The 11,798-nt window shown below is 52.5% G+C and overlaps 1 protein-coding gene across 1 annotated transcript in view; it reads right to left on the reverse strand.

Moving 5' to 3' along the window:
* ptprnb (protein tyrosine phosphatase receptor type Nb) overlaps positions 1-11,798 on the reverse strand; it is a 50,364-nt gene that overhangs the window by 18,853 nt on the left and 19,713 nt on the right. The window contains 2 exon segments of the mRNA XM_052499949.1: positions 1,874-2,020; positions 11,596-11,798. The exon segment at positions 11,596-11,798 is cut by the window's right edge and continues 152 nt beyond it. Coding sequence (XP_052355909.1) covers positions 1,874-2,020; positions 11,596-11,798 — 350 coding nt within the window.

Consider the following 11,798-nt stretch of genomic DNA (forward strand, 5'->3'; position numbering starts at 1 on the left):
GAAGGCCAAAAATATCATCAAGGACATCAACCGCACCCGATGTCACAGGAAGACCAAAAAGATCATCAAGGACATCAACCACCCGATGTCACAGGAAGGCCAAAAAGATCATCAAGGACATCAACCACCCGATGTCACAGGAAGAACAAAAAGATCATCAAGGACATCAACCACCCGATGTGACAGGAAGACCAAAAAGATCATCAAGGACATCAACCACCCGATGTCACAGGAAGGCCAAAAAGATCATCAAGGACATCAACCACCCGATGTCACAGGAAGACCAAAAAGATCATCAAGGACATCAACCACCCGATGTGACAGGAAGACCAAAAAGATCATCAAGGACATCAACCACCCGATGTCACAGGAAGGCCAAAAAGATCATCAAGGACATCAACCACCCGATGTCACAGGAAGGCCAAAAAGATCATCAAGGACATCAACCACCCGATGTCACAGGAAGGACAAAAAGATCATCAAGGACCACAGGAAGGCCAAAAAGATCTCAAGGACTCAACCACCCGATGTCACAGGAAGGACAAAAAGATCATCAAGGACACCTACTGCACCCGATGTCACAGGAAGGACAAAAAGATCATCAAGGACACCTACAGCACCCGATGTCACAGGAAGGACAAAAAGATCATCAAGGACACCTACTGCACCCGATGTCACAGGAAGGCCAAAAAGATCATCAAGGACACCTACTGCACCCGATGTCACAGGAAGGACAAAAAGATCATCAAGGACACCTACAGCACCCGATGTCACAGGAAGGCCAAAAAGATCATCAAGGACAACAACCACCCGATGTCACAGGAAGGCCATAAAGATCATCAAGGACAACAACCACCCGAGCCACTGCCTGTTCACCCCGCTACCATCCAGAAGGCGAGGTCAGTACAGGTGCATCAAAGCTGGGACCGAGAGACTGAAAAACAGCTTATATCTAAAGGCCATCAGACTGCTAAACAGCCATCACTAACTCAGAGAGGCTGCTGCCTACATTGAGACCCAATCACTGGCCACTTTAATAAATGGATCACTAGTCACTTTAAACAATGCCACTTTAAGTCATGTCACTTTAATAATGTTTACATAACTTACATTACTCATATCACATGTATATACTGTATTTTATACCATCTATTGCACCTTGCCTATGCCGCTTGGCCATCGCTCAACCATATATTTAAATGTACATATTCTCATTCATTCCTTTAGATTTGTGTGTATTAGGTAGTTGTTGGGGAATTGTTAGATTTCTTGTTAGATATTACTGCACTGTCAGAACTAGAAGCACAAGCATTTCGCTACACTCGCATTAACATCTGTTAACCATGTGTATGTGACCAATAACATTTGATTTGATCCCATCTGGTGGGACTATCATTTGTTTTTCAACAGGACAATGACCCGACACACATTGCATCAGATGACCTGGCATCTAACATCCCCGACCTCAACCAAATTGAGATGGTTTGGGATGAGTCGGACCTCAGAGTGAAGGAAAAGTAGCCAACAAGTGTTCAATATATGTGGGAACTCCTTCAAGACTGTTGGAAAAGGATTCCAGGTGAAGCTGGTTGAGAGAATTCCAAGAGTGTACAAATCTGTCATCAAGGCAAAGGGTGGCTACTTTGAAGAATATCAAATCTAAAATATATTTTGTTTTGTTTAACACTTTTTTTGGTTACTACATGATTCCACATGTGTTATTTCATAGTTTTGATGTCTTCACTATTATTCTACTATGTAAAAAATAGTAAAAATAAAGAAAAACCCTTGAATGGGTAGGTGTTCGAAAACCTTTGACCCATAGTGTAGGTGCTTTGATAGGGTTCAGCTGCATGCCTGCGCTCTGACAGACCTGCTGTGTCGGTGCCCAAGTCAGTAGCACTCTCCATCTGCAGCTGTTTCAGTGCTGCAGGCAGGTTGGCCAGCTGTGGAGGGGTTAAGTCCTTCATATCGATGCCATAGTGGTCCAGGAGCAGAGCCACTTTCTGCAGGGAGTCATCTGAACAAACAGACAGGGTCATACAGAGTTAGAGGTGAGAGGTCAACAGGCAGGTGATGAAAAAAGTACAGGCAGGCCAGACATTAGGCATTCCGTGTCTCAGCCACAGCAGGCAAGAACATTAAAAATCCTATAGACAGGGGAGCCTTATGGGGGGTGGGGGTTTAGGACGATTCTAATGGCCTGTGACTGACAGGGGCCCTAAAAAAATATTACAACATTAGGTAAAAAGCATTCTATATTAAATGATTCACCTATCATCATTAATCTAATATTTTATTTACAATGTACTAATAAACGGTTTATTTTTCTTTTCTTGTTTTTGGCAAAAAAGTAAACATCCAGAGAGCCTCTGTATTGCCCAAACCCCCTCTATTTTCATGAAATGGTTTGATCCTGCCCCCAGGACCTTTAGACAGGTTAAAATTCACAAGACACTACAGAGGGTAGTGTGAACGGCCCATTACATCACTGGGGCCAAGCTTCCTGCCATCTAGGACCTCTATACCAGGCGGTGTCAGAGGAAGGCCCTAAAAATGGTCAAAGACTTCAGCCACCCTAGTCATAGACTGTTCTCTCTGCTACCACACGGCAAGCGGTACCTGAATACCAAGTCTAGGTCCAAGAGGCTTCTAAACAGCTTCTACCTCCAAGCCTTCACCCAATGTTTCACAAGGGAAGGACAGGAGAGAGAAAAGGGCGACAGTATGTCTCCCCATCCCAAGAGAAGGACAGGAGAGAACCAGCCAGTATGTCTCCCCATCCCCCTGAACCGTCTCCCCCCCGTCTCCCCATCCCCATCCCCTGAACCAGCCCCGTCTCCCCATCCCCCTGAACCAGCCCCGTCTCCCCCATCCCCCTGAACCAGCCCCGTGAACCTCCCCATCCCCATCCCCCTGAACCAGCCCCGTCTCCCCATCCCCTGAACCAGCCCTGTCTCCCCATCCCCCTGAACCAGCCCCGTCTCCCCATCCCCTGAACCAGAACCCCCATCCCCAATCCCCTCTCCCCATCCCCTGAACCAGCCCCGTCTCCCCATCCCCCTGAACCAGCCCCGTCTCCCCATCCCCAACCCCTGAACCAGCCCCGTCTCCCCATCCCCTGAACCAGCCCCGTCTCCCCATCCCCCCCCTGAACCAGCCCCGTCTCCCCATCCCCACCCCCTGAACCAGCCCCGTCTCCCCATCCCCATATGTGTTACCCCTGAACCAGCCCCGTCTCCCCATCCCCAACCCCTGAACCAGCCCCATCTCCCCATCCCCACCCCTGAACCAGCCTTTGTCCCCATCCCCATCCCCTGAACCAGCCCCGTCTCCCCATCCCCATCCCCCTGAACCAGCCCCGTTTCCCCATCCCCACCCCCTGAACCAGCCCCGTCTCCCCATCCCCACCCCCCTGAACCAGCCCCCGTCTCCCCATCCCCCTGAACCAGCCCCGTCTCCCCATCCCCACCCCCCTGAACCAGCCCCGTCTCCCCATCCCCCTGAACCAGCCCCGTCTCCCCATCCCCATCCCCTGAACCAGCCCCGTCTCCCCATCCCCATCCCCTGAACCAGCCCCGTCTCCCCATCCCCCTGAACCAGCCCCGTCTCCCCATCCCCCCCCTGAACCAGCCCCGTCTCCCCATCCCCTGAACCAGCCCTGTCTCCCCATCCCCCCCCCTGAACCAGCCCCGTCTCCCCATCCCCCTGAACCAGCCCCGTCCCCTCCCCATCCCCTGAACCAGCCCCGTCTCCCCATCCCCCTGAACCAGCCCCGTCTCCCCATCCCCAACCCCCTGAACCAGCCCCGTCTCCCCATCCCCATACCCCTGAACCAGCCCCGTCTCCCCATCCCCATACCCCTGAACCAGCCCCGTCTCCCCATCCCCATACCCCTGAACCAGCCCTGTCTCCCCATCCCCATACCCCTGAACCAGCCCCGTCTCCCCATCCCCACCCCCTGAACCAGCCCCGTCTCCCCATCCCCACCCCCCTGAACCAGCCCCGTCTCCCCATCCCCATACCCCTGAACCAGCCCTACTCCCCATCCCCATACCCCTGAACCAGCCCTGTCTCCCCATCCCCATACCCCTGAACCAGCCCCGTCTCCCCATCCCCTGAACCCCCATACCCCTGAACCAGCCCTGTCTCCCCATCCCCATACCCCTGAACCAGCCCTGTTCCCCATCCCCCTGAACCAGCCCCGTCTCCCCATACCCCTGAACCAGCCCTGTCTCCCCATCCCCAACCCCTGAACCAGCCCTGTTCCCCATACCCCTGAACCAGCCCAACTCCCCATCCCCATACCCCTGAACCAGCCCAACTCCCCATCCCCATACCCCCCCCCTGAACCAGCCCTCCCCATCCCCATACCCCTGAACCAGCCCTGTCTCCCCATCCCCATACCCCTGAACCAGCCCTGTCTCCCCATCCCCATACCCCTGAACCAGCCCTGTCTCCCCATCCCCATACCCCCTGAACCAGCCCTGTCTCCCCCCATCCCCCTGAACCAGCCCCGTCTCCCCATCCCCATCCCCTGAACCAGCCCCGTCTCCCCATCCCCATACCCCTGAACCAGCCCCTACTCCCCATCCCCATACCCCTGAACCCCCGTCTCCCCATCCCCATACCCCTGAACCAGCCCCTGTCTCCCCATCCCCATACCCCCTGAACCAGCCCTGTCTCCCCATCCCCCCCTGAACCAGCCCTGTCTCCCCATCCCCCTGAACCAGCCCTACTCCCCATCCCCATACCCCCTGAACCAGCCCTGTCTCCCCATCCCCTGAACCAGCCCTGTCTCCCCATCCCCTGAATCTCCCCCCTGAACCAGCCCCGTCTCCCCACCCCCTGAACCAGCCCCTGTCTCCCCATCCCCATCCCCCCCTGAACCAGCCCCGTCTCCCCATCCCCTGAACCAGCCCCGTCTCCCCATCCCCATACCCCCTGAACCAGCCCTGTCTCCCCATCCCCAACCCCTGAACCAGCCCCGTCTCCCCATCCCCATGAACCAGCCCTGTCTCCCCATCCCCATCCCCTGAACCAGCCCCGTCTCCCCATCCCCATACCCCTGAACCAGCCCTACTCCCCATCCCCATACCCCTGAACCAGCCCCGTCTCCCCATCCCCCCCATCCCCCCAGCCCCGTCAGCCCCATTGTATTGAACCAGCCCCGTCATCCCCATCCCCTGAACCAGCCCCGTCTCCCCATCCCCATCCCCCTGAACCAGCCCCGTCTCCCCATCCCCACCCCCTGAAAAATCTCCCCATCCCCACACCCCCTGAACCAGCCCCGTCTCCCCATCCCCATACCCCTGAACCAGCCCCCTCCCCATCCCCACCCCCCTGAACCAGAGTCTCCCCATCCCCATATCCCCCCCTGAACCAGCCCTGTCTCCCCATCCCCCATCCCCAACCAGCCCCTGAACCAGCCCCGAGATCCCCATCCCCAGACCCCTGAACCAGCCCCGTCTCCCCATCCCCATACCCTGAACCAGCCCCGTCTCCCCATCCCCATACCCCTGAACCAGCCCTGTCTCCCCATCCCCATACCCCTGAACCAGCCCTGTCTCCCCATCCCCATACCCCTGAACCAGCCCCCTCCCCATCCCCAGCCCTGTCCCCCTGAACCAGCCCTGTCTCCCCATCCCCATGAACCCCCTGAACCAGCCCTGTCTCCCCATCCCCATACCCCTGAACCAGCCCTGTCTCCCCATCCCCATACCCCTGAACCAGTCTCCCCCCTCTCCCCATCCCCATCCCCTGAACCAGCCCTACTCCCCATCCCCATACCCCTGAACCAGCCCTGTCTCCCCATCCCCATACCCCTGAACCAGCCCTGTCTCCCCATCCCCATCCCCCTGAACCAGCCCTGTCTCCCCAACCCCTGAACCAGCCCCTGTCTCCCCATCCCCACCCCCTGAACCAGCCCTGTCTCCCCATCCCCCTGAACCAGCCCCTCCCCATCCCCATGGTCCCCTGAACCAGCCCTGTCTCCCCTCCCCCCCCATACCCCTGAACCCCTGTCTCCCCATCCCTGAACCCCTGAACCAGCCCCGTCTCCCCATCCCCATACCCCTGAACCAGCCCTGTCTCCCCATCCCCATACCCCTGAACCAGCCCTGTCTCCCCATCCCTTGGTCTCCTGAACCTCCCCATACCCCTGAACCATGTCTCCCCATCCCCTGAACCAGCCCTGTCTCCCCATCCCCACCCCCTGAACCAGCCCTGCTCCCCTCCCCCATCCCCACACCCCTGAACCAGCCCTGTCTCCCCATACCCCTGTCTCCCCATCCCCTGAACCAGCCCCTGAACCCCCATCCCCCCCTGAACCAGCCCTGTCTCCCCATCCCCATACCCCCTGAACCAGCCCTGTCTCCCCATCCCCATCCCCCCCTGAACCAGCCCCATCACCTGAACCCCTGAACCAGCCCTACTGTCCCCATCCCCATCCCCTGAACAGCCCTGTCCCCATCCCCAGCCCCTGAACCAGCCCTGTCACCCCATCCCCTGAACCAGCCCCCCCCATCCCCATACCCCTGAACCAGCCCTGTCATCCCCATCCCCTGAACCAGCCCTGTATCCCCATCCCCATCCCATCCCCTGAACCAGTCCCCTGTCTCCCCATCCCCCCCTGAACCAGCCCTGTCTCCCCATCCCCATACCCCTGAACCAGCCCCAGCCCTACTCCCCATCCCCATCCCCTGAACCAGCCCTGTCACCCCATACCCCACCCCATACCCCTGAACCAGCCCCTCCCAACACAAGGAGGTGACCAGCATTGTATTGAATGACATGTCAGTTGGCATAATTGCAGGTACTGAAATGCATTGAGGACAGGAATGTGATTCTCCAGTCTCAGGAACAATCTCACTTGACTTGGTCTCCAGAACAGCCAATATCAGAGCCTTAAAGAAAGACATGTCCCCTTGGCTCTTAGAGATGGATGACCAGTCTCCCTGTCTGAGGCAACACTGACACCTACGCAAATGGATGTTGCACCTCCTGAACACAGCCTGCCAGAGGAAAAGGAAGAGATGCTGCTGATCCCCCTCTCCTGAAGAGGAGACGGCTCAGGACAGTGCAGCAACAGTGTTTCGGGAACACTGTGTTTTTTTACTGCTATGGACAACAACATAAGTGACTTGAACACGAGGTTCCACACCACCGCAAAACCCTTTGAATACATTTCTGCTGTTCTGAAAGTTGGTCAGATTAGTGAGGATCAAGTCCCTTCTGTCTGCCAACCACTGATCATGAAGTATTCCAGAGATCTGACACCTGAGTTTCAACATGAAGTAAGACACCTGAACACTGTATATGCTGCCACTTCCCCCCTAACATGTCCCCTTGGTCTCCTGAACACTGTATATGCTGCCACTTTCCCCCCTAACATGTCCCCTTGGTCACCTGAACACTGTATATGCTGCTACTGTCCCCCCTAACATGTCCCCTTGGTCTCCTGACACCTGAACACTGTATATGCTGCCACTTTCCCCTCTAACATGTCCCCTTGGTCTCCTGAACACTGTATATGCTGCTACTGTCCCCCCTAACATGTCCCCTTGGTCTCCTGAACACTGTATATGCTGCCACTTTCCCCCTTGTCCCCTGTCACCTGAACACTGTATATGCTGCCACTTTCCCCCCTAACATGTCCCCTTGGTCTCCTGAACACTGTATATGCTGCTACTGTCCCCTCTAACATGTCCCCTTGGTCTCCTGAACACTGTATATGCTGCTACTGTCCCCCCTTGGTCTCCTGACACCTGAACACTGTACATGCTGCTACTGTCCCCCTTGGTCTCCTGAACACTGTATATGCTGCTACTGTCCCCCCTTGGTCTCCTGAACACTGTATATGCTGCTACTTTCCCCTAACATGTCCCCTTGGTCTCCTGAACACTGTATATGCTGTCCCCCTGTCTCCCTGAACCTGTAACATGTCCCCTTGGTCTCCTGAACACTGTATATGCTGCCACTTTCCCCCTAACATGTCCCCTTGGTCTCCTGAACACTGTATATGCTGCCACTGTCCCCCCTAACATGTCCCCTTGGTCTCCTGAACACTGTATATGCTGCCACTGTCCCCTCTAACATGTCCCCTTGGTCTCCTGAACACTGTATATGCTGCCACTTTCCCCCTAACATGTCCCCTTGGTCTCCTGAACACTGTATATGCTGCCACTGTAACATGTCCCCTTGGTCTCCTGAACACTGTATATGCTGCCACTTTCCCCTCTAACATGTCCCCTTGGTCTCCTGAACACTGTATATGCTGCTACTGTCCCCCCTTGGTCTCCTGAACACTGTATATGCTGCCACTTTCCCCCCCTAACATGTCCCCTTGGTCTCCTGAACACTGTATATGCTGCTACTGTCCCCCTAACATGTCCCCTTGGTCTCCTGAACACTGTATATGCTGCCACTGTTCCCCTCTAACATGTCCCCTTGGTCTCCTGACACCTGAACACTGTATATGCTGCCACTTCCCCTCTAACATGTCCCCTTGGTCTCCTGAACACTGTATATGCTGCTACTGTCCCCCCTAACATGTCCCCTTGGTCTCCTGAACACTGTATATGCTGCCACGTTCCCCTCTAACATGTCCCCTTGGTCTCCTGACACCTGAACACTGTATATGCTGCTACTGTCCCCCCTTGGTCTCCTGAACACTGTATATGCTGCTACTGTCCCCCCTAACATGCCCCCTTGGTCTCCTGAACACAATTTGTAAGATGCAGCTGCAAAGCATTTTTGGAGACGTGGGCATTGCTTTATGTATATTTGTGGTGGCGAGAGTTCTTTCAGTAAGATAAAACTGATAAACAACTATGTGAGGTCCACTATGTCCCAGGACAGGCTTTGCAGTCTTGCCATGCCGTCCATTGAAAGTCAGTTAGCTAGAAAGCTGGAGTTCAAAGACTTGATCAGTGACTTTGCTAGCAAGAAGGCTCGGCGCTGGGCTCTTGGTGAGTAAGGCTGAACAAGGGCCATAACTGTTTAATGGCTGTGGATACTGGATCACTACACACATGATGCCCACAGGCTGAGAACAAGACTGAGAACAAGATTTATCTAAAAGTAATGGCTGGATTGCCATAACATTTGTTGAGTACAATCAAGACCAAGTGGAAGAAACCTATTGATTTGGTGACCTCTTGACCTTTCCTCTAGCGCCACCATCAGGCCTTTTCATTTCATTTTCCATTTCTACTTTTACAGCTGCTTATTTTCTAGTTGGTATGTGTACTTAGTTCAAAAATCTGCTGCTGATTTTATTATTTTATTTGTTATATCATTCTATAGATGATAATGTTAATTCATTTTAATTGAAGAGGTTAATGTATATTTAAGTTATATTTATTTTAAGTTATTCATTAATGTTAAGAGAATTTTCCATTGAAGAATTTTCCAATTCAAATGACATTTAGACTGTAAAAGATGGCACATTTTTATAGAGGGAATCAGTCTTGCATCGAATAGTGAATTCCACTGTATGCAGAACGTTGCAGCATGTCTGCACAGTGTTCTATTTTCACAGCTCACTGTCAGTAACTATTAGACTACAAGAGAGTTGCAGGCCTGCAAAGCTAGAGTTATTTAAAGCTTTGAATGGGTCGATTGGGTTCTGGAGTTGTGTGGTTACAGCAATTGCACAGGGTTGGTGTGGCCTGTGGTGGGGAGGCCCAATGTGATATATTCTCATGTGGCCCACCCACCCACCCACCCACCCAGTGGAGGCTGCTGTGGAGAGAACTGTTCATAATAATGGCTGGAACAGAGTGAATGGAATGGCATCAGACATGGAAACCATGGAAACAATGCATTTGATGTACAGTGCCTTGCGAAAGTATTCGGCCCCCTTGAACTTTGCGACCTTTTGCCACATTTCAGGCTTCAAACATAAAGATATAAAACTGTATTTTTTTGTGAAGAATCAACAACAAGTGGGACACAATCATGAAGTGGAACGACATTTATTGGATATTTCAAACTTTTTTAACAAAACAAAAACTGAAAAATTGGGCGTGCAAAATTATTCAGCCCCCTTAAGTTAATACTTTGTAGCGCCACCTTTTGCTGCGATTACAGCTGTAAGTCGCTTGGGGTATGTCTCTATCAGTTTTGCACATCGAGAGACTGAAATTATTTCCCATTCCTCCTTGCAAAACAGCTCGAGCTCAGTGAGGTTGGATGGAGAGTATTTGTGAACAGCAGTTTTCAGTTCTTTCCACAGATTCTCGATTGGATTCAGGTCTGGACTTTGACTTGGCCATTCTAACACCTGGATATGTTTATTTTTGAACCATTCCATTGTAGATTTTGCTTTATGTTTTTGATCATTGTCTTGTTGGAAGACAAATCTCCGTCCCAGTCTCAGGTCTTTTGCAGACTCCATCAGGTTTTCTTCCAGAATGGTCCTGTATTTGGCTCCATCCATCTTCCCATCAATTTTAACCATCTTCCCTGTCCCTGCTGAAGAAAAGCAGGCCCAAACCATGATGCTGCCACCACCATGTTTGACAGTGGGGATGGTGTGTTCAGGGTGATGAGCTGTGTTGCTTTTACGCCAGACATAACGTTTTGCATTGTTGCCAAAAAGTTAAATTTTGGTTTCATCTGACCAGAGCACCTTCTTCCACATGTTTGGTGTGTCTCCCAGGTGGCTTGTGGCAAACTTTAAACAACACTTTTTATGGATATCTTTAAGAAATGCCTTTCTTCTTGCCACTCTTCCATAAAGGCCAGATTTGTGCAATATACGACTGATTGTTGTCCTATGGACAGTCTCCCACCTCAGCTGTAGATCTCTGCAGTTCATCCAGAGTGATCATGGGCCTCTTGGCTGCATCTCTGATCAGTCTTCTCCTTGTATGAGCTGAAAGTTTAGAGGGACGGCCAGGTCTTGGTAGATTTGCAGTGGTCTGATACTCCTTCCATTTCAATATTATCGCTTGCACAGTGCTCCTTGGGATGTTTAAAGCTTGGGAAATATTTTTGTATCCAAATCCGGCTTTAAACTTCTTCACAACAGTATCTCGGACCTGCCTGGTGTGTTCCTTGTTCTTCATGATGCTCTCTGCGCTTTTAACAGACCTCAGACTAGTGCAGGTGCATTTATACGGAGACTTGATTACACACAGGTGGATTGTATTTATCATCATTAGTCATTTACGTCAACATTGGATCATTCAGAGATCCTCACTGAACTTCTGGAGAGAGTTTGCTGCACTGAAAGGGGCTGAATAATTTTGCACGCCCAATTTTTCCGTTTTTGATTTGTTAAAAAAGTTTGAAATATCCAATAAATGTCGTTCCACTTCATGATTGTGTCCCACTTGTTGTTGATTCTTCACAAAAAAAATACAGTTTTATATCTTTATGTTTGAAGCCTGAAATGTGGCAAAAGGTCGCAAAGTTCAAGGGGGCCGAATACTTTCGCAAGGCACTGTATCTTTGATACTATTCCATTGATTCCGCTCCAGTCATTTCCATGAGCCCATCCTCCCCAATTAAGGTGCCACCAACCTCCTGTGACACACACAACACCCCAACCCCCCCCACAGACACACACACTGACTGCCTCACACTCACCATCCAATCCAGCTAGCGATCCGTAGTCCTTCTGAGCTTTCCTCTGCGTTTGATCCAGCTGCTGCTGCTTGCGGACCTCCACGTCCTGCTGGGAAACGTAGTCCTCTGCATAGTCCAGAGGGAAGTCCAGGTCCTGGTACAAGGGAGAGGTAGAGATCGGTGTTGCTGCCCCACGGTGGCGGGAGGCCGGCTGTGCAGGGGAG

This window comes from Oncorhynchus keta, chromosome 37, assembly GCF_023373465.1.
Source record: "Oncorhynchus keta strain PuntledgeMale-10-30-2019 chromosome 37, Oket_V2, whole genome shotgun sequence".
In the NCBI taxonomy this organism is placed as follows: domain Eukaryota; kingdom Metazoa; phylum Chordata; class Actinopteri; order Salmoniformes; family Salmonidae; genus Oncorhynchus; species Oncorhynchus keta.